General features: G+C 60.1%; 3 protein-coding genes across 4 annotated transcripts; 2 read left to right on the top strand and 1 right to left on the bottom strand.

Moving 5' to 3' along the window:
• The first annotated feature begins 1,230 nt into the window (after nt 1-1,230).
• On the top strand, nt 1,231-6,789 carry SIRT6 (sirtuin 6). The gene is made up of 8 exons (XM_065652518.1): nt 1,231-1,333; nt 2,348-2,475; nt 3,173-3,355; nt 3,831-3,890; nt 4,551-4,646; nt 5,428-5,508; nt 5,838-5,961; nt 6,320-6,789. The coding sequence occupies exons 1-8, from the start codon at nt 1,268-1,270 to the stop codon at nt 6,653-6,655; spliced, it is 1,074 nt and encodes a 357-aa protein (XP_065508590.1). The 5' UTR covers nt 1,231-1,267; the 3' UTR covers nt 6,656-6,789.
• Nucleotides 6,790-7,524: 735 nt separating this feature from the next.
• Nucleotides 7,525-10,612, bottom strand: CREB3L3 (cAMP responsive element binding protein 3 like 3). Its single transcript, XM_065652739.1, has 9 exons — nt 10,478-10,612; nt 10,086-10,341; nt 9,726-9,841; nt 9,392-9,523; nt 8,761-8,867; nt 8,559-8,627; nt 8,342-8,426; nt 7,947-8,043; nt 7,525-7,874 (listed from the first exon to the last, which is right to left on the bottom strand). Exons 1-9 carry the CDS (start codon nt 10,598-10,600, stop codon nt 7,525-7,527), a joined length of 1,335 nt encoding a protein of 444 aa, XP_065508811.1. The 5' UTR covers nt 10,601-10,612.
• A 2,320-nt stretch (nt 10,613-12,932) lies between these two features.
• Nucleotides 12,933-23,873, top strand: MAP2K2 (mitogen-activated protein kinase kinase 2). 2 transcript variants are annotated; one of them, XM_065652395.1, is made up of 12 exons: nt 12,933-13,049; nt 14,264-14,474; nt 15,318-15,464; nt 15,981-16,058; nt 16,485-16,536; nt 16,630-16,754; nt 18,134-18,347; nt 19,452-19,516; nt 20,309-20,370; nt 21,012-21,057; nt 21,996-22,125; nt 23,399-23,873. In XM_065652395.1, exons 1-11 carry the CDS (start codon nt 12,964-12,966, stop codon nt 22,104-22,106), a joined length of 1,197 nt encoding a protein of 398 aa, XP_065508467.1. In that variant the 5' UTR covers nt 12,933-12,963; the 3' UTR covers nt 22,107-22,125; nt 23,399-23,873. The 2 variants fall into 2 exon arrangements, with proteins under 2 accessions (XP_065508467.1, XP_065508466.1); XM_065652394.1 differs by lacking the exon at nt 23,399-23,873 and having other exon boundaries at nt 21,996-23,388.
• The last annotated feature ends 411 nt before the right edge of the window (nt 23,874-24,284 follow it).

The raw sequence follows: 24,284 nt of genomic DNA, 5'->3' as shown, positions 1-24,284 counted from the left end.
CCCAGGGCAGGTCCCCATGCCCCTGTGACACTGGGGACGTCCTGGGGAAGACCCCCACGTCCTCATGTCCCTGTGAAATTTGGGACACCCCATGCAGGGCCCCATGACATCCCAGGGCAGGTCCCCATGTCCCCATGGGCATCCCAGGGTAGGTCCCAGTGTCCCTGTGAAATTTGGGACATCCCAGGGCAGGTCCCCATGTCCCCATGGACATCCCAGGGTAGGTCCCGGTGTCCCTGTGAAATTTGGGACACCCCATGCAGGGCCCCATGACATCCCAGGGCAGGTCCCCATGTCCCCATGGACATCCCAGGGTAGGTCCCGGTGTCCCTGTGAAATCTGGGACATCCCAGGGCAGGTCCCCATGTCTCTGGGGACTGCACTCACGTCCGCCTTCCTGAACTTGGCCTTCAGGCTCTTCATGGCAGCTGCAGCCCCAGCCCCGCAGCACCTGGACAGGGGACGGCCGCGCTCGAGGGTCTCTCCTCCAGCGCTGTGGGCTCAGCCGCCCCCAGACCCGCCGCTCCCGAGCCCCGTCCTCGCCGGCTGCGCCTCCCCACCGGCCGCGGTGACCGGAGACGGGGGCCCAGACGCGGAGGAGTTGGGTTACGGCCGGGCTGCGGTTACAGCTGGCAGCACTGGGCAGGCGGGGGCTCGGGGGGACCAGCCCGGTCTGGGGAGGGGGTCTGCCTGCACCCCTGGCATGCCCAGGGGGAGGGAGGTGGGGGGACACGGCGCAGACAGGGGTCTAATGGCAGCAACGTCGGGCTCCCTGGCCCTGTCTGGGATCTGCAGGGAGCGTAGGGCATGGTTGTGTTGTCAGACTGACTCAAAACTAAAGGATTTATGAATCTTTAGGTTAGTAATTGCAGACAGGAGCTATTCTTTTAAGCGATAATGACAACGGTTGAGCCCCGACCTGCTGGCACCCCCTGCCCTTCCCTGGCACCCCCTGCCCTTGCCAGCACCCATAGCCGTTTCTGGCAGCCCCTGCCCGTGTTGGCACCCCCTCCCTCGGCCTGGCACCCCCTGCCCTTCCCTGACACCCCCTGCCCGCTTTCCACCCCCCACCCCCCTTATCGCAGTCCTGGCAAGGTGAGGGCAGCGACCCCCCCAAACCCCTTCCCGCCCGGCACAAAGATGGCGGCGGCGCCGCCGACCCCTGGGCGCTGCCCGCACATGCGCACTGCTCTCCGCGGCGTCCCTGCGCGCTTCCGCCCGGCCGCGGGGCTGGCAACAATGCGCGCTCCGGCGGCCGGGACGGGCCATGGCGGTGAATTACGCGGCCGGGCTCTCGCCGTACTCGGACAAGGGCAAGTGCGGCCTCCCCGAGGTGAGCGCGGTTCGGCGGGGCCCGGGTCCCCCGGGGACTGCTCCGGCCTGGCGGGTTTCCTTGGTAACCGGGCCCGCGGGCCCGTGAGTGTCTCCCGTGGGGACCCCGGCACCGGGGGCCCCTTTGTGTCCCCTCAGGCCCACCCCACGGCTCCCTCCTTGTCCCCCCAGCCCCACGGCCCTTGCCGTGTCCCCAGGCCCGCGGCTCCCTCCGTGTCCCCCCAGCCCCATGGCTCCTGCCCTGTCCCCAGCCCCATGGCTCCCTCCTTTTTGTCATCCAGGCCCAGCACTGTCCCCCTGTTTTGTGTCCCCCCCCAACAGGGGCTCCCGGCCACGTGGGGACCCTTTGTATCCCCCCCAGGGATCCGAGGGGGTGGCCCTGACCCCACGTCCTCAGCGGTCCTCAGTCAGCACACAGCATGTTTGGGGGTGAGGGGACAGGGACAGGGGCCTGTCCTGACCCTGGGGGGCTGAGGGGACAGCGGCCTGTCCTGTGTCCCTGTCCCCCAGCAGCCCAGGCTGGAGAAGCATCTTGCAGAAACGAAATCTTGTCCCCGTGCTAGAAAGCTGGGTGGGCGCAGGGCCCTGTCCCCGCACAGCGTCCCCGTGGCCCCCACCTGCGTGGCTTCCCGTGCACCTCGCCGTCCCTCGGCCCCGTCCTGTCCCCAGGCCGGTGGCTGTGCCGGGACAGCTGGAGCTGGGCGCACGTGGGGTGACACCGGGCTCGCTCCTGTCCTCCCTGGATCCCGGCCACTCCTTGGGGTGTCAGCTGCCTGTCAGCGAGGGCAAGAAATGCCCCCGTCTGCCTTCGGTCTTTTGAGCCCTTATGCTGCGTGGAGATGGTTTACACGACGCTGTTTCTCTCTGATTAAATGCTTTTATCATTAAGGATTGCAAAATCTTTCCTTTCATGGATAAGAAAGAATTGTGGTTTACTGGGTTGTTGCACCGGGGGGTGCGTAGGATCCGTTCCTGCGTCTCTCCATCCCCGTGGTGGTTTGTCTCCTCTGCTCAGATTTTTGACCCGCCGGAGGAGCTGGAGAGGAAGGTGCGGGAGCTGGCGGACTTGATCAGGAGTTCCTCCAATGTGGTGTTTCACACGGGGGCTGGAATCAGCACCGCCTCAGGGATTCCTGACTTCAGGTAAGGGCGCTGGGCAGGATGGCACCTCCTCCGAGTCTCTCTCTCACGTCCTGTGAAGCTCTGGACTGTTTCCTGCTACTCCAGCCAGACCTTCTCCAGCCCTCCTGTTGAAAATACCCTTTCCCTCTTGCACACCCGTTTGATGTTAAGCCCTACCCTGAGAAGCCCTGCGTACACTTTGTGTACGTCAGCAACAAAAGTCGCTGGTGATCCATGACCTTCATTTAGAATCATAGAATCGTAGAACAGTTTGTGTTGAAGGGCCCTTCCCAGCTCCCCCAGTGCCCCCCTGCCATGAGCAGGGACATCTGCACCAGCTCAGGTTGCTCAGAGCCCCGTCCAGCCTGGCCTGGGATGTCTCCAGGGATGGTTCAGCCACCACCTCTCTGGCCAACCTGGGCCAGGCTCTCACCACCCTCAGGGCCAACAATTTCTTCCTCATGTCCAGCCTGAATCTCCCTCCTTTAGTTTAAAACCATCACCCCTTGTCCTATCACAACAGGCCCTGCTCAAAAGTCTGTCCCCATCTTTCTTATCGACTCCTTTAAGTACAGAAAGGCCGCAATAAGGTCTCCCTGGAGCCTTTTCCAGACTGTGCCTTGCTCGTCCTCCATTGATAGGGTTTGTGGTGCACTTAGAACCTTTTTCTTAGAGCCTGAGCGCTCAGTTCTCGCTCTTTCTGTCCCCATTGCTACAGGGGACCCAATGGTGTCTGGACTATGGAAGAGAAGGGGCTCTCCCCAAAATTCGACACCACCTTTGAGAACGCCCGCCCCTCCAAGACCCACATGGCACTGCTGGGGCTGCAGAGAGTCGGCATCCTGAAATTCCTGGTCAGCCAGAACGTGGACGGCCTGCACGTGCGTTCGGGATTCCCACGGTACTGCCTCTCCCGCCCCATCTCTGGCTCCCTCTGCCTTTCCCAGCCGCTGTCACGGGGCCATTCTCGCTGCCCTGTTAGTGTGGCAAACGTTTGATGCTGGGCCTTGGTTTCCAAGTCTGGCTTAGAAGATGTCTGCCCACTGATACAGGGAGTGGAACCTGGGATGTGCTGGTGTGGGAAGGGGTTCATAAACCAGCTTGAATTTAGAGAAGAGAGATTATGGTGATAATTCAGAGGGTGATGAGATGAGGTCAGCCCCAGCTGATGCTCAGGCGCTTGTGCCTGGCTCTGATGCAGCTGTGTCAGATTTGTCTATAGCTGATATAATTCCCCTCAGCCCGTCCCACCCGATAGGTCTGGAAAATGAGGAAAAACCCTTGATGTTCAGGGTCCCTGGCGAGGGGGGTGGTTTGGGCAGCTTTCCCAATCGCCCCCCACCCTTCCCAGCTCACTGCTGCCCTTCCTCCCGCAGGGACAAGCTGGCCGAGCTCCACGGGAACATGTTTGTGGAAGAGTGCGTGAAATGCGGCAAGTACGTGAGCTCCGAGCCTGGGGAGGGGACGTCAGCGGGGTGGGGGCTTTGCTGCTGTCCCCAGGGAACACTGGAGGTTGCTGCAAGCTGGATTTGCCATCCTGGTTTGTGGCAGATCTGTGGGTCAGAGCTGCTGTCAGCCTGGTGAGAGACGCAGGCAGATCGATGAAGGACTAGATGACCTTTGAAGGTCCCTTCCAGCCCAAACTATTCCGTGATTTTAAGGGCTGAGATGCTCCACACATTGCTTGTGGCTCTGAGCCATTGCAGAACCACCCAAAATCCCACAGAGTCACTGTTGGGTTTGGAAGGAACCTCTTGAGATCATCTAGTCCAACCCCCCTGCTAACGCACGTTCACCAGCGCAGGTTGCACAAGAACGTGTCCAGGTGGGTTTTGAGTATCTCCAGAGAAGGAGACTCCACGGCTTCTCTGGGCACCCTCAAAATAAATTATTTTCTCCTCATATTCAGACGGAACCTCCTATATTTCAGTCCATGCCCGTTGCCCCTCACCCTGTCGTTGGGCACCACTGAACAGAGTCTGACCCACCCGCTCCCTCCCGTGTCCGTGGTGTGAGATGTGCCGTATCGGGGGGCACGTTTCCCCGCGGGTGCCGCCTCCCTGCGCGTTGGTCCCTGAGTTGGCCGTCTCCCGCAGGCAGTACGTGCGGGACGCCGTGGTGGGCAGCATGGGGCTGAAGCCGACGGGCCGGTTGTGCAGCGTCACCAAAGCCCGGGGGCTGCGGGCCTGCAGGTACGTGTGCCGGGACACGGGGCGGCAGGGACGTGTTCAGCCGAGCGAGCAGCTCTGCTGTGGGCTTGGCTTTGCAAGGCCAGGCCTACATTCCCTCCAGCTCAGGTGAAGAAGCAGGGGGTGCACGGGAGATCTCAAAACAACCCAGATAAGAGCCCAGCACCATCTCCAAGGAGTCCCAGCCTCCTCGGGGGGTCTTCCCACACGGATAAACTCTGTGCTAGTGTTAGAGAGGGCTCTGCTGTGGGCTGGCGGCTCTGGAGCCCCGTCCCCTCCAGCTGGACGTGGCCGCTGTGCTGCCCTGGTGTCCTGCCTTGCGTGGGGACACGTGGATGGTGCGTCCTGCTCTGCAGCTGCAGGTTCTCTGGGGTAATCCTGCCCCCAGACCTGCTCCGCGTGCCCCTCGCGCTTCCTCGCCCGGGCTCACCGAGCCTGGCCAAGCTGCTTTTCCGCGGCTCTGGGCCGTGGGGCAGAGCTCCGCAGGCTCAGCTCTGGTTTTGGGGAGCGAAAGGCACATGAACTGCCACAGCAAAACAGCTGGGGCTTTAATGTTTAATGTGGCTGTTGTAGCACCAGCCACAAAATCTCCCACGCAGGTGAATTCTGTACCTCCCCTCACCTACCGGTGAGTCCCCTCGGCGTGTCTGGGCTCTCTGTCCCTCCACAATGCTGGAGCAGGCAGGTGGGACAGGATCTGGGTCACTGTCCCCTCTCCCAGGGCAGCTCTGCTGCCTGTCCCTGCCTGGCAGGCGAAACCACGGTCCCTGTGTGTGTTTTCTAGAGGGAAGTTACGAGACACCATTCTGGACTGGGAAGATTCCCTGCCCGACCGTGACCTCACGCTGGCAGACGAAGCCTGCAGGTAACGGCACTCGGGCCGGTCACACCGCGGCTCCTGGTGCCCGGGGCGCTGCCCGGGCTCTGCCAGCACCGCCGCGGCCCTCGGGCCAGCCCTGCCTGGCTTTGTTGGTCGCGTTTTGTGCCTCGCAGCCCTGGGGCTGCACCCACAGCACGGCAGCACTCAGCCCTCTCCCCGGAAAGTGGCCGAGTGAAACCACTGCACATTGTGGCCGCGGCTTTGCTTCCCGGCTGGGGAGCTCGGGGAGCCTGCGCTGGAGCAGGGTAGGAGGAGCAGCCTGCAAACAAACGCGGCTTTTTCTCTGCTCTGGATGTTTTGTCTCCTCCCCACAGGAAAGCTGATCTCTCTGTCACGCTGGGGACCTCTCTGCAGATCAAACCCAGCGGCAACCTCCCGCTGATCACCAAGAAGAGAGGAGGGAAGCTGGTCATAGTCAACCTGCAAGCAACCAAACACGTGAGTGTGAGCGTGGGATGTGTGTTAGTGCCAGGGTTGGATTAATGGTTGGATGCGATGATGCTGAGAGGCTTTTCCAACCAAAATGATTCTGTTATTCTGTGAAATAATGAGGGCTGGGGGTGTTCTGAGATGTCATTAGAGCTCCTTTGTCCCTGTCCCACTCTGTCCCGGGCTCACTAGTCACTAGTCCGCTCCTGTTCCACCAGGGACAATGTCTTGGGGACAGGAGCCCTGGGTCCCACGTGCAGCTGAGCCACCACCCAGGCCCTGTCCCCACACGCTCCCCGGGAGGGGACGTTTGTCCTCACACATTCTGTTTGTCCCCTAACACCATACTTGCCCTCGCTTGCCCCAGGACAAACAGGCCGACCTGCGCATCCACGCCTACGTCGACGATGTCATGACGAAGCTGATGAAGCATTTGGGGCTGGAGGTCCCGGAGTGGACGGGGCCGGTGGTGGTGGAAAGCGCTGAGCTCCCCAAACCCGAACAGCTCTTTGAATTTGCCCCTGGGGCTCACGGGCCACTGAAGGAGGAGCCCTTGTCCCAGCAGAACGGCACAGGGGGGCTCGGCCCTGACCTTGGGACCACGCGGGGGGAACGCCGTGACAGTCTGAAGCAGGAGCGTCCCAGCCTGGACATGGGGCCAACGACGGTGAAGAAGATGAAGGTGGAGCCTCTCCCTACCTGACCCGGACTGATCCCTGCCTGTCCAGACACTTGTCTGTGCCGCTTTTCCTACCGACTTTTTTTTACACCCTTAAACATTGTCCCTTTTTGTATGTAAGTATTAAATACACTTGAAGCACGTGTGTCGGGGCAGCTGCACCCACCGGCCTGGGGTTTTGAAACATCCCGAGCACCCAATTCTTTCTCTGCGAGGAGACGGTTGTGGGTCCTGCAGACCCCGAAGGGCAGAGGAATGTGGGGGTGCAGCCCTGGGAGGGTGACAAAAGGGACAGCTGATGCCATCTCCGATGACACTGAGGTTGGGATGAGCCGCTGGGATCTCCCAGGAGAGCTGGTCCCCTGTGTGCTGGTGACCTGGGGGACATCGCTGTGGGGTGCTGCCCCAGTCCCTCCGCCCTCCCCGCTGTTCCCAGGGCCGGGTCTGGCCACGTGTCCCTCACAGCAGCTGTGCTCGAGGCGTCCCTGGTCCTTGAAACCCTGTGGGTGTTACACTAAAGCAGGTGGGGTTTTTTTCCAAAATACCTTTTATTTAGAGATGAAAATAAAGCTTAAAAAAAACCCCAACAACAACAAAAAAAGAACAAAACCAACCAGTTGCAACATCAATAGCCAACGAGCGCAGGGCCCCTCCAGTCCCCTTGTCCCCATCCTGAGTGACCCCGTGTCCCTTCCACAACTCCTGCTGCACCTGGGGGGCAGGAGCAGCCCCTTCCCTCCCAGTAAGGCCAGTGGGAACCAGTCTCTTCTTCCCAGTTCACAGATACAAGCAAAGTCAAGCGGGTCCAGCACCTGCCCGTGCCTGGAGGCAGATCCCGGAGGGGCCGAGGTGCTGAGCCACCCCATCGCGTCCCCCGTGGTCCCTGCAGCTGCTTAAAGCTCCTCCGCCGGCTCCAGCGCCGTGGGGCGGCTGTGGCCGCCCTCGGACCACGCCAGCGAGTCCAGGCCGCGGTGCTGCTCGGTGCCGGCCCCAGACACAGGCTCAGCTCGACCCCCGTCCCCCTGGCTCAGCCCCTCCAAAGGAAACGGGCGTGTGTCGTTACGGGGGGAGACTTTGTCTGGGTGTGGGGTGAACGTGCGGCCGCCAAAGGCTTCGTGCAGGGTTTTGAGGGCTTCTCCCAGGCGCTCCGGCCACAGTGGCTCTGCAGGCTTCTCGCCCCCGGCTTGGGGCTGTGTGTAAACCACACGGGAAGCGGCCGCGTTGTGCAGGGACCTGGAGAAAACTGAGTGGGAAGGAGGGTCAGGACCTGCTCCAGCGCCCCGAGCTCCCAGCGCAGCCCCGGCGCAGCCCTCACCTCGCACGGGTCTGAAATCGCCGCCCGCCTCGGCCTTGCTGGGCGCGAAGGGGCTGATGGAGGGGAAGACGATGAGCGCGAAGGAGAGCAGCAGGACCTGGGGACAGAGCGGAGGCAGATCTGGGACACGGCTCCCAGAGAGGGGCTGGTGGCAGAACCAGGAGTGTGTCCATCCTGCCCTGCGCAGGTGTCCTTGCCAGCACAGCCTTCATCCATCTACCCATCCCTTCCTTCCTCCATCCCTCCCTCCAACCTTGGAGCATCTCTCCCTCTGCCTTAGCACTTGTCCATCCCTCTGTGCGTCCTTCCACCCACCCCACCAGCCCACCCCGGTGGGTCTGAGTGTCCCTCCCTCCGAGCAGGGAGGCCGCGGGGGGCTTGGGGGCTCCACACACCATGATGCAGGTTCCCGTCTGCGCTGCCTTGTTGCTTGACTGCATCACGAGGGCCTGGAGCTTCTTCAGCTGCTCCAGGAGGGACCTGGGGACAGGGAGAGCCCATTAGCACCTCTGAGCCCCTCCTGCCCCCGAGCAGGTCTGCCCAGGGGAGGGGGGACAGTCCCAGCCCCATCCTACCCCCCCTTTGTCACCATCCTGTCCCAGGAACACCTACGAGTTCTGCTTCTCCAGGTGTAAGACTTTCCTCTGCAGCTCCTCGTTCTGGGCCGTGCACGCCGACATCCTGGGGGACAGGGAGAGGGGACAAGGTCAGCAGGGGACGGCTGGGGGGGCTGGTGGGACCAGCGCGCCCACCACAGCCAGACAGGTGTCCCCGGGGTGCCCGGGGTGGGGGTGCCTGGGCTGTGGGGCTGTACCGGCTCTCCAGCCCGTCGATGTATTCCTTCTTCTTCTTGCGGCTCTCCTGAGCCGACTGCTTGTTCCTGATCTTCCGCCGGATCTTCTTCAGCACCCGCTCCTCGTACTGGGGGAGATCAGAGAATTACAGAATAATTTTGGTTGGAAAAGACCCCCAAGATCATGGAGTCCAACCGTTCCCCCAGCCCCGGCACTGCCCTGTGTCCTGAGAACCTCATCTCCGTCTGTCCAACCCCTCCAGGGATGGTGACTCCAGCACTGCCCTGGGCAGCCTGTTCCAATGCCCCACAGCCCTTTGGGGAAGAAATTGTTCCCCAGATCCAACCTCAACCTCCCCTGGCGCAACTTGAGGCCGTTTCCTCTGGTCCTGGCGCTTGTTCCTGGGGAGCAGAGCCCGACCCCCCCTGGCTCCAAGCTCCTTTCAGGCAGGTCAGAGATCAGAAGGTCTCCCCTCAGCTCCTGCTCTCCAGCTGAACCCCCAGCTCCCTCAGCCGCTTCCGTCACCCTTGTGCTCCAGCCCCCCACCGGCTCCGTTGATGGGGGGGTCAGGGCCGCCAGGGCTGGGACCCCCCACTCCGCACCCACTGCCGCAGGATGTGGGGAGCCCCTCCTGGGCGTGGTGGGACCCACCTTGGTGAGGGGCAGCTGGGTGGGCAGGGACACCCCCTCCTTGGCCAGCAGCTTCTTCTCGTCCTCGGTCAGCACCAGCTCCTGGAACTGCCCCTGGCTCTGCCGCAGCAGGGCCCCGGGCGCCTGCGGCTGCTGGGGGCCGGGCATGGGTGACAGTCACCCCCTGCCTGACCCCAGGGACCACGGCGGGGACGAGGATGGGCTCGTGGGCCAGGAAGGGACAGGGATGGAATCATGGTGTGGGAAAGGGGACAAGTGTGGGGACAGGGAGAGGATCACGGTCCAGGAAGGGACAAGGCTGGGGACGAGGAGTGATGGGGACACTGGGACTCACGGCATCGGAGCTGCCCGAGAGCAGCAGGTCCTTGACGGTGAGGGCACAGGTCGCAGGCGGGGGGGCCGCGGGCAGGTCCTGGTTCTCCTCCAGGAAGAAGCCGGGGTGCCACATGTCTGGGCAGGGGACAGCAGAGGTTGTCAGCAGCCTGTGCCCCTCGGCGTCCCCAGGGCAGGACCGGCACACCCCAGTGCCCCAGACCTCCCAGTTCTCCCCAGTTTCAGCCCCTCCAGCTCCCCTAATTTCCTCACTACCCCCAGGAGACCTCAGCTCCCCCCACCCGCTCAGGTCCCCAACGTCCCCAGTCCCCCCTAGACCCCTCCAGCCTGGCCCTTTCCCCAGCGTCCCCCCATGGCTCACCCAAATCAATGGAGACGTCGGGGTGCAGGGGCCCATTCCCCCCCGGGATGGGCAGAGCCCGGCAGGGGGTGCTGTAGGGGTACAGGGGCTCCCCGGGACACCCCTCGCAGCAGCGGGGGGGGCTGTCGAGCTGGTCGGAGGGGGGGTCCTCAGAGACCCCGCTGTCACTGGTGGCCGGGGACCAGCCGGGGGAGTCCGACGCTGAGTCCCCAGAGCCCAGCACGGAGCTGAGGAAGTCATCGCCATCCTGGCCACGCTGCGGGGACATGGGCGCCCGTCACCGTGGGGTGTCCGTCACCCGGGGTGCCCACAGGAGCTGCGGGCGTGGGACGGGGTGTCCTGCCAGAGCCAGGGGGAGGTGGGGACGGGACCCCCGCTCCTGGGGGACTCACCCCGTCCCCGTGCCAGGCGCCCGGCGCTGTCCCCAGCTCCACGCCGCACAGGATCCCGTCCTGGCGGTCAAACAGCAGGTCCAGCAGGTCGAGGCTGTTGAGGCCGCCCACGCCGGAGGCCATGGCTGCGAGGTGACAGAGTCAGGTCCCCAACCCCGTGATCGCGCCCCCGCCTGTCCCCAGGAACACCCTGAACAGCGAGAGGGAGCGTGTTCGGGCGTGGGCACACGCGTGCGGGGCCGCGGGGGGTGCATCCACACACGTGTGAGCACGTGTGCAGGGCTGGGCACACGCGTGTGCAGGGACGTGTGTCCGAGCATCCCCAGGACCACGCGGTGTGCACGCGTGTGCCCAGGGACACACGGGTGCGTGAACATGTGGGCACAGCTGGCACAGCCCCACGCGGGAGGGAGACCACATGTAGAGCCCCCACTGCCTCTTTCCAGCCGCTGAAACTCCCAAATCCTCTATTTTTTCCCCCAAGAGACCCACACAGCCCAGGGCTCCGCACAGGCCCCCCCAGCCCCACCTCCTGCCCCCCAAGTGCAGGGGCAGGATGAGCGCCCAGAGCCGGGGCAGCTCCCCCGTCCAGCCCTGTCCCTGCGTGTGGCCGCGCCGGGAAGTCAGGTTAATCATTTTGGGTGGCAAGTGGAGGGGGAGGAGACGGCTGCCACCCAGCCCCGAGGAGGGGACACGGCCCCAAGGAGGGGACACGGCCCCGCGCAGCCACTGCCGCCACAGGCACCGCTCCAGACCCCGGACTCCGAGATAACCAACAGGCCAGTTGCCCAAGCAGCCAACTGACAACCCAACTAACCAACCAGTTGATCAACTGACCAAGCGGTTGACCAGCCATGTCAATGAACCAATCAAGAAACAGACCAAGTGGTCAACCCTGTTGGTCAACTGACCAAATAACCAACCCACTGGCCAACTGACCAGTCAACTGTCTGATTGACCAATCAACCAACCCATCACCCAACCCATCACCCAACCACCTGACCCATCACCCAACCACCCAACCCATCACCCAACCATCGTCCCAATCTATGAAGCCCTGACTCAAGTGTCCTCCAAGCCAGGTTTGGGGACATTTGTCATTACCACGACATTTGGCTGGTCAACCCAGGCAAGGGGCTTTATTGCGCCTTGTCCTTCGCCCTCAGTCCTGCCGGTGAGGTCTGATGGCTCTGGGGGCCCATTGGGTAGAGGGACCCGGTTGAGCACCAGCAGCCAGGACGTACCTGTGTGAGATCCCACTCCCAACGATCCCTCCCGTCGCCTCAACCCCCTCGGTGCGCAGGGCGGACGCCAAATCCGTCCGCCACCTCCTCTTCCTCCTCCGTGGCGCCCTGACCCGAGTGGCAAAGTTTAAACTCCAACCGCACAGAAATAAAACCCCCGATTGCAAAACCTCCCGGCCCTGATTGGGGACGGCGCTGAGCAATGGCAGGGCCACCCCAGGGACGGACCCGCTGCTCCCCGTAACTCATTAGCCAAATGTTTTCGTCCTCCTCCGCAGAGCGGGGCAGGAGGGGCCGGGAGCTGGCGAGCGAAGTCCGAGCGCTGCGATTGCCCGTGAACTTTCACCCATTTTTGAGGACATTTTCCCTTCTTTTTTTAACGTATTGGCGTTAATCACGTTTTATAGGCATTGAGAACAACATCTGGACAAGACGTTGGCTGGGATTCTACCACTTACGGCTCCGCCACAAAAAACCTTGGTTCCCTCAGACCCCTGCGGCCCGGACGCCTGGGTTCTGCGGCCTCTGTGCCTCATCTTCCCCACGGCTACCCGGGCGCGGAACGCGCTGTGGTTTGTTGGCCGCCGCGGGTGCCGGCCCGCAGCCTGCCCCGCCGCCCCCTCCCCGCCGGGTCCCCCGGGGCCCCCCCGGCTGCCGCCGCGTGATCGGGGACAAGGCCGCGGGCGTTATCGGCCGCTCGACGCCCTCTGCCCGGGCGGCAGCCGCGGTGCCCGCGCTGCCGGGCCGCTCCCCGCTTTATGGCCCCGCGGCGGGGACGCGAACCCGCGGACGGAGCAAAGGGCGCCCGCCCGCCCGGCGCCGCGATCCCCCGGGCTGTAATCGCTGCTTATCGCCCGGCTTCGTGGGGGGCTGAGCGTCGTCTGGGCCCGGGATCTGCGAGGGCTGAGCAGGCACGGGGTGGGGGTGGGCTCATGCTAATGACTGCGTGGTTAATTAGTGACGAGCCATTAGTGCCCGCCCCCCCGGCCCGGCCCCCGCCCCTCGGCCATGGCCGCCGCTCCCGCCTCCTCGGCGCACTCTCGCGAGACCCCTCGGCCCCGCCCCCCTCTCCGGCCCCGCCCCTTTTCTATCTCCCCGCCCCTCCTGGCCCCGCCCCCTCCAGCGCGCGTTCCCGCGCCATGCGGCCGCGCCCGTGATAGGCCCCGCGCGGCCACGCCCCCGGGGAGGCTCCGCCCCCGCGCGCCCCCGCGCCCCCGCTCAGCCCGCAGGCGCGGCCCGGCCATGCCGGCCAAGAGGAAGCCGGTGCTGCCGGCCCTCAACATCGCCCCCAGCGCCGCCGAGGGGCCCAGTCCCGACGGTTCCGCCGAGTGAGTGCGCACCGGGCCTGGGGGGGGTCGGGACAGGGCGGGCACCGGCGCTGGGGAGCCTGGGGGGGCCGGGATAGGCCGGGCACCGGGCCTGGGGGGCCAGGGCAGGCTTGGGGGTGCCCGGACAGGACGGGCGTCGGGTCCAGGGAGGCTGAGGGGCTGGGATGGGGCGGGCACCGGGCCTGGGGGGGCCGGGGCGGCCTGGGCAGGACGGGCGTGGGGCCAGGGCAGGCCTAGGGGGGGCTGGGACAAGTCAGACAGCCGGTGTGGGGAGGGTGGGATGGGCCGGGCTGGATGGACCCAGCCTGGGGGTGTCTGCGGGTTGGGGAGGCAGAGCTGGGGGTCAGGTGGGGGTTAGATGGAGTGGGGATGGGGCAGCGGTGGAGGCTGATCCCCAGCTTTGCGGGGGTGGCAGAGGAGGCTGGGGGCTTTGGGGACCAGGCCTGGGCACACAGGCCGGGCCTGGGATGGGGACTCGGGTTTTGGGGGGGATTTGAGGCCGTAATCAGGGCTTAGTGAGCAGGACGTGTGGGCTGAAGGGTGGTAGAGAGGGGGCAAGGGCTGTGCTGGGGGGAGGCAGGGTATTGCAGGGGGGTGAGACCCTCCAGAACCATCACCCAAAATGGTTGGGAGCAAGATAAGGGGGTGGGCAGCAAATGGGAGAGAGCAGCTGGAGCCTGCGCGGGCGCTGGGAGCTCGGCAGCAGGTGCTGGGGGGAGCACAGACACCCCTTTGTGCTCGGGTTTGGGGGGTGTAACGGAGCAGGGGTTGCTGGACACCCTGGCAACCCCTTCTCGTGTTTCGCGGTGAAACCCAAGCTTGACTTTCCACGCCGGGAGGGGGAGAGGTGCCGGTGCTGCTGTTCTCTCTGGGCTGAGCTGCGCTGCCTCTTTAAGGGCTGAAGGATTTTCCCTCCTCCTTGGCTTTCCCAAAACAGCTGACTGCAGGGAAGCTCCTCTCCAGAGGAGATGTGCGTGTTGGGCAGATATTGCACCATGGGTCTCGCTGTCCATGTGTCCCTGTTGGCACCAGAGCTGAGCCCGGCCTCTCTCCAGAGCTCCGCTTTAGTCTCGCTGCTGTACCCAGGGCTCAGTATGCGTCAGACAGCAGCTTTCGGTTATTTCCCTCTGCTTCCCCAAAAAAAAAAAAAAAGCCACTTTTCTCTGGTGCTGTCCTCACAGCCTCCTGACCGTCCCTCCTGTCCCCTTCTCCAGGGCAAACCTGGTGGACCTTCAGAAGAAGCTCGAGGAGCTGGAGCTGGACGAGCAGCAGAAGAAGCGCCTGGAAGCTTTCCTCACGCAGAAAGCCAAAGTGGGCGAGCTGAAGGACGACGACTTCGAGAGGATCTCGGAACTGGGGGCTGGCAATGGCGGCGTGGTCACCAAGGTGCAGCACAAACCCTCGGGGCTCGTTATGGCACGGAAGGTAATTGGGGACAGGCTGGAGCGTTGTCCTGGAGCATCTGGCGCTTTCCCCGGCGCTGACAGAGCCGGTGTCGGTCGGGATCTCTCTGCACCAACCCCTCTGCGCGCTGACCAGCTCACCTGGGTCGGGAACGTGGTCCCAGCTGCCCCCAGCTTCGTTTCACGTGGAGCTTCTCCTGCTTCACCTCCGAGCTGCCCGGCCTGTCCCCGAGTCCTGCCCTGGCAGAGGCTGCGCTCTCTGCAACAGGTCCCCGGGGTTTGAAGCGCCTTATGTGAAAAAATAAGTTTATAATTTTTTTTCCAATGAAGCTGATGTGTCCTAGAGCTTACAGTGACGGTGGCTCTTTTTTCTGACCTGCCGTGGTATTTTCTAGCCTTCGGCTTCCCTCCCCACAGCTGCGTTAACTGGCTCTACGTAGAGCCCAAGGAATAAAGCAATACTATTTCACGTGCATAACTTTCATGGTTTTTTTTTTTCTTTCTGTGGTTTCCTTGATACCAGAGCACCTCTTCTTACAACACGTACAGAACTTGTGAAAATGTTCCCGTCTGCTGAGTCAGATCTGCATCAAACTTCTTGCTTGTCTTTCCGCTCCGTATCCTGCGCGATCTCCACGTATTACGCGGCCGGCAGTTGCTTCAGTCACTAACGGCCTGCACAGGGCTCTACCTCTCCCTTTTTCCTCAAAATTAGTCTGAAAACGGTAGAAAGTCTACACCAAAGCCAAGTTTTCATTGGAGATTTTGTTCCTTTCCAACACTCAGGACTTGCTCACGCAGTTCTCGTCACTTTTTTTCTTTTTCCAGGTGTTACACCTTGAATGTGTTTTTTCTTTCTTGGCAGCTGATTCATTTAGAAATCAAACCGGCCATCAGGAATCAGATTATCCGAGAGCTGCAGGTGCTGCACGAATGTAATTCCCCGTATATCGTGGGTTTCTATGGAGCCTTCTACAGCGACGGAGAGATCTCCATCTGCATGGAGCACATGGTGAGTCCCCGTTCCTGCTCTGCAAACTGCTGCTCCCCGGACCGTTCCGAATTCCAAATCACACCCCCCTGAGACTTGAAATTGCGGGTGAAATGGGATCGATGCTTTGGAAAGCAGAAGCAGAGGTTTGGGGGTTGGCCACACGGAAATGTTGTAAACCTGCCGCTCTGCAGAGCTCGGCCGTGAAGCGCCGTGTGCGTCTTCTGTTGTCTCCGGTGGAGAACAGTGTTGTTGCTTCTCCTGATCTGCGCTGACATCTTCATCTTTGCGTTTACCGCTGGTGGAAAGGAAGCTGAGAACTAATAGCAAGAAGCAGAGCTGATAGAAGATAACATTAAAATAGTTTTTAGCAAGAAGCTTGAGCTCTGATCACCAGATATCTATCTTTTGGGGTTTTTTGCAGTAAAAGGAGTGCGCTCGATGCTGAGTTGTTGCAGCTGCATCCTTGTACAGCCAACTGCTCGGTTTTCCAGCCGGGAATTAGCGCGTCGGTCATTTTACTGTTCTTTATTTTAGGATGGTGGGTCTTTGGATCAAGTGTTGAAAGAAGCCAAAAGAATTCCCGAGGAGATCTTGGGGAAAGTCAGTATCGCGGTGAGTTACGCTGGCTCCTCAGGCTTCCAGAAAGGATTTGCTGGGCGCGGTTTGGGAATAACCTGGTGTCGCCTCGGGAAGTTTTGTTTCCTCGTATGTGCTTTCCTGTCCTGACATAGAGCAGGAGTCGGTGTGTGCGAGAGGGGAGGGGAAGCACATCCCAAACCACTCTCGTAGCTCCGATCCCTTGCTTTGCACTGTCAGGTGGTGTCTTCTCCTGGAGGAGACTCGGGAAGAGCTTTCTCGGGCGGTTAACCCAAGGTCCGTGATCGACTCGGTGATAAGTTGCAAACCCTTTGACATGAGGTGGTTTTCCCCGCCGAGCTGCAGCGCGGCCGCACCCGGGGTTTGTGCAACGAGTCCTGTCGAGGGGAAAACGCTTCCCTGCCCAGCTCTGGTCTCACCCTGGCTTTGCTTTCCTTCTAGGTTCTGCGAGGCTTGGCCTATCTGAGGGAGAAGCACCAAATCATGCACAGAGGTGAGAGGAGGGACCTAAAGATAACCGCCCGCGGTACAGGAGCCCTGCTGTTTTACCTAGAGTCACGTTTACGCTCTTCTCTCTTGCTGTTAGATGTGAAGCCTTCAAATATCCTGGTCAATTCTCGAGGAGAGATTAAGCTGTGCGATTTCGGGGTCAGCGGGCAGCTCATTGACTCCATGGCAAACTCTTTCGTGGGAACTCGGTCCTACATGTCTGTAAGTTCCTTTCAGCTTTTGCCTGAGGTTTTTTTACAATTTGGGTTCAACTCGGCTCCTATAGAATCCAACAGTGTCCAATCCCCGTAAGATTTTGCTGTGTTTCCATGCTAACCCGGGCTGCCCCGGTCCTGGTTCATGTCGGGGCTGAGCCCAGAGCTTCAGGAACTGTCCTAAAACTATAGATTTTCTGCATTTTCTCAAGGACTCGGTGTCCTGTCAGCTCCAATCCGTGCCCAGCCAGCAGTGATGCACGTGGCAATGCAGAGACTTGTGGAGAAAGACGTTTTTTGATCCTACAAATACTTCCATGTTTTATTTTGGTGAGTGTTCGTGGGTTCAAAAACGTCTTTTCTCCCTGTATGCAAAGCTCTGTCCAAAAAGCTGCATGCGGAGGGGACGTGGATGCTGATACAGGCGCCTCCTCTGCGGCTTTGACCGTGTGCTGGTGAGGTGGGGGTGAAGCCAGGCTACTGCAGCGGGATTTGGGAATTAATTAATAGGAAATTAAAGCAAAACTGGAGTCTGCCAGTGGGAGTGAACTGCAAGAAGAGCAGGTTGTGCCTCTCCTTTAAGTGAGAGTCACCATCAGCGTTAGCTCAAGTGCAGATAATTGAGCGACCGTGAGGATGAAATTACCTCCTGGCCGCTCTGTGCAGCGTGTGCCGGCGGGAGCGGTGGGTTCTTGGGGGGAAGCCCATCAGACGGCTCTTCTGTGCTTGGGTCTGAGCTGCTCCCGTATTTTGGGAATGGTTATTCAAGTCCTGTTATAGTTAGACAGCGGCTATTTAAAAATAAGATCTCCATTGCACAGCTGACTAGAAGCTGCCAGTATGGATGACTTGCATTGACTTATTTATTTTTAATTTTTATTTTCCTTTCAATGGTAAGAGCCTAGGGTGGATTTTCTGCTCCTCAGATTTTTCTTGGGTATTGACAGGAGTGAGCAGGAAAAAAAAAATTGTTAATAAATTGAGTTCATTAAACTTCAGCATATAGAGAAATAGATTCCTGCTGGGTACTCTGGACCCCTGAGTATAAGTGGCTGTAAATGCTGCTCAGCTATAGCTGTTGATCATAGAATAGAATCATTTGGTTGGAAAAGAGCCTCAAGATCATCGAGTCCAACCATTCCCCCGCCCCTTGGCAGCAGAGACTGGGTACAAGTGCTTTCTGTTTGCACTTGATCTTTCTAGTGCATCCCCTTTGCACGTGATCCCTTTGGGACCGTCCCCTCCTTGGATGCATTTAGAACCGAGGTGGGAGATGCCGTCAAGATATCGAGTCTCATCGGTTTAATTTCAATGTGTGACATTTATGCCTTTGCGTATCAATATTCTGTGTCAACGTCTGCTTTTTTTTGTGGTCTTTCCTTCCAGCCCGAGCGGTTGCAGGGCACCCACTACTCGGTCCAGTCGGACATCTGGAGCATGGGTCTGTCGTTAGTGGAGCTGTCTATCGGCAGGTACCCAATCCCCCCGCCAGACTCCAAGGAACTGGAAGCAATATTTGGCCGTCCTGTGGTGGACGGGGCAGAGGGAGAGTCTCACAGCGTGTCGCCGCGGGCCAGGCCCCCAGGACGCCCCGTCAGTGGTAGGGGCTGTCGTGTGCGCTGGAAACAACACGCAGACGTGGGGAGAAGGGGGTCGGGGTGTGCTCGGTGTGGCTGGGTTCGCCAAAAGGCCGTTTCGGATGAGGTTGTGGCGGGGAGGTGAGTGTTTCCAGGGATGCCGCCCTCTGCAGAGCTGATGGAGATGATGCTCCAGCAGAATCCGCTTTACTGGGGAGATTTGTAGTTCCTGATGAGCGCAGATGGGAGGCCGGTCTTGCATGGGGAGGTGAGGAGATTAAACCAGGGGACGTTCAGGCTGGACATGAGGAAGAAATTGTTGGCCCTGCGGGTGGTGAGAGCCTGGCCCAGGTTCCCAGAGAGGTGGTGGCTGAACCATCCCTGGAGACATCCCAGGCCAGGCTGGACGGGGCTCTGAGCAGCCTGAGCTGGTGCAGATGTCCCTGCTCATGGCAGGGGGGGCACTGGATGGGCTTTAATGGTCCCTCCAACCCAAACCGTTCTGTGATTCTATGCCAACCAGGGTCTATTTTAACACCTTGAAAAGCTCAGTTTATTTCCCTTCAGACCCTGCTGTGTCCCACGAGAAGGCTCCAGCACGCAGCAAAGCTGGGGACAGTGCCGGCTGTGCCGATGTGGACCAGGGGAGGAGACACTTTGAGGGACACTGTCACAGCCCATGTTGCTCCTCAGACTCTTCCCCAGCTGCCACCACGTTCCTTCCAAGCCAGGGGCAGCTTTTTGGGAACAGCTTTGCTGGGACCTCTCCTAGAAGAAGGAAACCAGCTGAGGGATTTGAAGGAGGCTCCGCTTGCGCCGTTTGCTTGGAAGCAGAAGGCTCTGGAAGCGCTGCCAGCCTGCCACGGCAGATGGTCTGGTTCTCTCCAAATGCTCCAAGCTAGGAAATAAATCTGGCCTATAGGCATGGCGAAAGAAACCCAAAATTTCAGAATGCGTTTTGGTTTTCTCTTCGTTATTTTTTTTTTAACCGTGAGTCAGTTCCCAAGCGAGTTGCCTCTGCCTCTCACAGCAAAAGTCTGGCAGCACACCTGTGCTTTTCACAGAATGAAGCCCTTTGCTGTCCCTGAAACCTCTCACCACTGTTTTTTGTTGTCTTAACCACGCAGGCCACGGGATGGACAGCCGGCCTGCAATGGCCATCTTTGAACTGCTGGATTACATAGTTAACGAGGTGGGTGTTTACTGTCGGGCTTCCCTGAGGTCCCACAGCATCGTGTCCACTCTGCTGAGCCAGGGTGGGCTCCAAAACCTTGCCTCGAACAGGAGCTTTTCAATACAGAGCCCCTGTCACATCCTTTCCTGTCCCCCGTTCCCTGCTTCCTTTTTCCATCTCTTTTTATCACAAAGAGCATCTCTGGGTTTGGAATAAGGCTCTGGGGGGGGATGTTTGTAATGCCCTTTAATGCGGCATCAGGGGAGCTCTTGGCTGTAAAATGACCTGCTCCTCCTGCAACCAGCAGTTTTAAACGTGCTCCTGTCTAGATCAGCAAAGGACAAGCTCTGTGCAGGTGCTGAGGTCATGCACATTTTCTCAGACAAAGCCCTTGGAATGGGGGTGACCTGTGCTAAAATCCCAGCCTGAAACGTCCATCCCAACTTTCAGCATAGGATCCATCCCACCAGCAAGCGGAAAGAGCGGTTTCCCCTTTCAAGGTGATAGGACTTGACCCCCATTACCGTTTCTAGATTGGTTTTGCGCTCCGTAGGCGTTGCCAGAGCTGGGATTTGCGAGGCTGGATCCAGAACTGTGACGCTGCAGTTTTGGTCTCCGGCTTTGGCGGGGACGCAGCGCGGGGTGCCCCCGGTTTGCTGCCAGGGTAAGAAATGGTGGCAGCTCAGAGGAGGGGGCAGCTGTGGAGCACGGCTTCTCTGCAGCTCAGTCAACACCGTAGGTGACACGCTGGTTTTTTTGACCCATTAACACACAGTCACGCAGAAAACCCTTTTCTCCTTTTCTCTGCAGCCGCCTCCCAAGCTGCCGAATGGAGTTTTCACGCAAGATTTCCAGGAGTTTGTAAATAAATGGTAAGGATTTCTGCTGGTGGCTGGAGGTGGCGGGGGCTGCGTGCGCTCCTGGCAGCTCCGCAGGCGGCTGCTCCACCCCAAATATTCGGCGTAACGCAGCGTTCTCCGCTCCGTAGGCGATCTCTCCCCGGCTGCAGCACGATCCCGCGTTGTGCTGGGAACTCCTGCCTTGGAAAGGGTTGGAATAAAAGCGGTTTATTTGTGGCGATGCTTAACAGCGTCCCAGCAGCTTCTAAATCCGAGCCTGGCAGGGGGGTGGTGGCGCAGGTTGCTGGGGCTGAGTCAGCCCACAGCCTCGCAGGCACTAGGCGTTACACCATCAACTTCCAGACCTCCTGGCGTGGTGGGGGGTCACCTGGAGATGGTACCGCAGCTCCCATTAAATTACGGAGATCGCATGTTACAAAAATCACCCACCAAGCGTTAGGTCCTTTGCAGGGTGCGGTTCATCCATGCGGTGTAGGAGAGGTGGATCCTGCAGCTCTCCCGAGGAGATGGGCTGGTGGCGATGGTGCTTTCGGAGCCGTTTCCACGCTCCAGGCCCCAAGTGGCTTTTGGTGAAGCTGGAGACCTCTCCAGCCAGGTAACTGGTTTCCCACAAGAGACGTCTCAGCGTTGGTTTTGCTCTCTTCTCTTTTCAGCTTAATTAAAAATCCAGCAGAACGGGCAGATCTGAAGATGCTGATGGTGAGTGGGGAGAGCAATTTTCTTCCTACAGTGGGGTGGCACCAGATCTGCAAACTTCTGCCCCGTCCCGCTGTGCCTCTCTTGCTCAAAAGGCTGGAAACTCCCAGGCTGAGCTTAAGATGAGCCAAATCAAGCCTGGGAGAGGGAGTGACTCACGCACCTTTGATTCAAAGGCAGTGATGGTATCTGGCCCATGCGGAGCCCGGGATGGGAACCACCCGGTTGTTCTGTGTCTGCAGAGGCGCCTGGGACCTCCTGAGCTGGGCAGAATATGAACATATGGGCTGAACGTGCCCCGGTAAAACGTGTTCACAGCCCAGAAACCCAACCGTGTCCTGGGCTGCATCCAAACCAGCGTGGCCAGCAGGTCGAGGGAGGGGATTCTGCCCCTCTGCTCTGGTTGAAGGGCCTTCCCAGCCCCCCCAGTGCCCCCCCTGCCATGAGCAGGGACATCTGCACCAGCTCAGGTTGCTCAGAGCCCCGTCCAGCCTGGCCTGGGATGTCTCCAGGGATGGTTCAGCCACCACCTCTCTGGCCAACCTGGCCCAGGCTCTCACCACCCCCAGGGCCAACAATTTCTTCCTCATGTCCAGCCTGAATCTCCCTCCTTTAGTTTAAAACCATCACCCCTTGTCCTATCGCAACAGGCCCTGCTCAAAAGTCTGTCCCCATCTTTCTTATCAACCCTTTTAAGTACTGAACGGCCGCAATAAGGTCTCCACAGATCTTCCTTGTGTCTGTGCCTGTGTGTTGATTACAGGGATTAAAATTCCAGACGCAGGCCTGCAAGGAACAAATATTTCCTCAAAATCTGCTTTCACTGCCGGGGAGCAGCTGGAGCTGTCGCACCGGGATCTTCTCTCCGGCGTCTCCACAGGGTTTTGAGATCCGGGGAGCGGCCGGCGATGCTCCTGACCCCGTTTTCCCCTCTGTTTCAGAGTCACACCTTCATCAAACGCTCCGAAGTGGAGGAAGTGGATTTTGCCGGCTGGCTGTGCAGAACGCTGCGGTTGAACCAGCCCAGCACGCCCACCCGCGCTGCCGTGTGAGGCCGAGCGACCGCCTGGTGTCAGTACATCTGCCTCTGTCACCATTTCCTATCCCCGCACATGACAGAACTGTCCCCCTTCCTCCTCCCCGGCCCCTCCTCGCGTCCCAGCGCCAAAGCACCGTCCCCTCGGAAGCGTCTTTATGGGCCGACCCCCCTGGCCAAAGCGGGGTTGGTTTTATTTCGGTGTGGGGGCTGTTCCAGGCCTCTCCGCTCCAGCCCTGGAGCTCCTGACACTTGGGAAATGTGGTGCTGCTTATGTTAATTTTTCTCTTTTTTTTTTTTTTTTTTTTTCTTTTTCGTTTTTGTTTTGGAAACATGTTCACTTGGGTTTAAAAAAAAAAAAAAAGAAAAAGAAAACGGTGGCGTGTGTGTGTGCACACTTGTGTGGCGGGGATGGGCACGCAGACGTGTCACCTCGCCCCTGGTTTTCACGTGGGCTGTGGGATGGAGAAATGAGGGGCCGGGAGCGGCCAAACCCGGCCCAGGGTGACCCCAAACAGCGTCACCGGCGGCGGGGACGCGTTGGGTGCCCCGCTGAAACGGGCAGGGGGCTGCGGGATGATTTATGGCTGAGCCGGAGCCCAGTTTAACGGCGAGCTCCCTCCGGGCCCCTTTGCGGGTGGAGAAGTGAATGGTGTTTTCTTTGTTTTCTCTTTAAGCGGTTGTTTTAAAGCCTGTTCTCCTCACGCAGTGGGTGTTTGTGAGAGGTCTGGATCTGTTGGGAGCGGGGTGGGAGCTGCGGGGGGGTCCCCGAGCGGCTCCCCGGGGCCGTGGATCCCCGGCTGCACCTCTGGGTGCCGGGGCGGGGGGCAAACACGAGTTTTTGCTTCCCTGGGTCCCCCCGGCGCTGAGGGGCGACAACCAGGGCCCTGTTCCCGCCGTGGCCCGGGAGGGGGGTCCCTCTCCTGCCCCCACCATCTCCTGGGGAAGGGGGAGACCCCCCCAGGCTGGGGGTTCCCCCTCCGGCTGCCTCTCGCCCACCCACGAGTGTCCTTGGTCCCCGTGGGACCCCCCCAGAGCCCCCGCTCCCCTCGGCTGGGACCTGGGGGGGGATGAACCCACCCAGCGAGACCCACATTGTCCCCAGGCCCCCTCGGCTGACGGTCCCTCCCTGTCCCGTCCCCTCCTTGCAGACCCCGTTGTCACCTCATTGTCCACCACAGGGCTGTATTTTGGGGTGACTCGCTCCCCTGCTCCCCCCTTGCCGGGCTCTGCCATCCCCAGCCCCCAAAACGAGGTGATTTTCTGGAAGCTTGGTGGGACTTTTTTGTGTGTTTTCCTTCTTTTCAGGCTGGTTTTCTGCGCCGTTGGGCTGGCAGTTGACACCCCCTCTGCTCAGGTCCTACCGTGAGAGCCCCCCAAAAGCGAACGCTGTCACTTGGTCCCCCCAAACCCCTCGTACCCTTTTCTTTCCCCTCCCCAGCAAAGGACGGAGCCGCTGCCCCACTCGGGACCCCCCAAGGTCGACCTGGGGGGTGAGACCCCAGATTTTGGGGGGGTCTGTGCCGGGTGGCTCAGCTTGCACCCAGTCAAGGCACCTTGGAGCTGCGGAGCTGCTTGTAATTATGTTTTTGCCTCTTAATTTAAGTGGGAGGTGGGGAAGGGGACAGTTCGTAAAGCTTTGGGGTGTTTTCGCTTGGTTTTGGTGCTGGTTTGTAGAGGAGAAAGCCTACGGAGCACTTTGTTGGTGCAACTTTTTGTTTGTTTGTTTTTTTAAAAAACGAGATATTTTCATCATGGATTAAAAAAAATATATATAAAAATAAATGGCACTTTACATTTACAGGCCTTTTCTCTTCTTGGTTGTACCACAAGTGGCTTTAACTCCCGCAGAGCCGGAACCCCGGCGAGTCCTCCCTGGGCGGGAGCGATGTCACCGGCGCTTGGGGACACGGTGACGTTGGGGACACGGTGACGGATGCGCCGGTGGCTCTGGCCGCGCTGCCTCCAGCGGAAACCGGCGATAATGGAATGATTTTGGCACAAGGCAGCCCCAGACAGAACGGGATGCGGGGTCCGAGGACGGTGCGATGCCCCAAATCCTGCCCCAGGGAACGCGGCATCGGCTCTGAAACATTCTAGGTGAAATACTTGCGGCTTTTTAAATATTTAGGGTGAAAAGATGCAGGGAGAGGTGAAGTTGGGCTCTGCCAGCCCAGAGCAGCGCCGGAAAAAT

The sequence above is a fragment of the Caloenas nicobarica genome, chromosome 27 (genome assembly GCF_036013445.1).
Source record: "Caloenas nicobarica isolate bCalNic1 chromosome 27, bCalNic1.hap1, whole genome shotgun sequence".
In the NCBI taxonomy this organism is placed as follows: Eukaryota; Metazoa; Chordata; class Aves; order Columbiformes; family Columbidae; genus Caloenas; species Caloenas nicobarica.
The sequence above is the reverse complement of the archived record's forward strand: the minus strand, read 5'-3'. Positions and strand labels throughout refer to the sequence as shown.

Excerpts from the sequence above, each read along its gene's own strand:
- MAP2K2 (XM_065652395.1), top strand. The coding sequence starts at position 12,964 with ATGCCGGCCAAGAGGAAGCCGGTGCTGCCGGCCCTCAACATCGCCCCC. Across the intron at positions 16,755-18,133 it reads GAACTCGGTCCTACATGTCT|CCCGAGCGGTTGCAGGGCAC; the intron begins GTAAGTTCCTTT and ends CTTTCCTTCCAG. Across the intron at positions 20,371-21,011 it reads CAGGAGTTTGTAAATAAATG|CTTAATTAAAAATCCAGCAG; the intron begins GTAAGGATTTCT and ends TTCTCTTTTCAG.
- CREB3L3 (XM_065652739.1), bottom strand. The coding sequence starts at position 10,600 with ATGGCCTCCGGCGTGGGCGGCCTCAACAGCCTCGACCTGCTGGACCTG. Across the intron at positions 10,342-10,477 it reads GCGCCTGGCACGGGGACGGG|CGTGGCCAGGATGGCGATGA; the intron begins GTGAGTCCCCCA and ends ATGTCCCCGCAG. Across the intron at positions 7,875-7,946 it reads CGATTTCAGACCCGTGCGAG|TTTTCTCCAGGTCCCTGCAC; the intron begins GTGAGGGCTGCG and ends CTTCCCACTCAG.
- SIRT6 (XM_065652518.1), top strand. The coding sequence starts at position 1,268 with ATGGCGGTGAATTACGCGGCCGGGCTCTCGCCGTACTCGGACAAGGGC. Across the intron at positions 2,476-3,172 it reads TCAGGGATTCCTGACTTCAG|GGGACCCAATGGTGTCTGGA; the intron begins GTAAGGGCGCTG and ends CCATTGCTACAG. Across the intron at positions 3,891-4,550 it reads GAGTGCGTGAAATGCGGCAA|GCAGTACGTGCGGGACGCCG; the intron begins GTACGTGAGCTC and ends CGTCTCCCGCAG.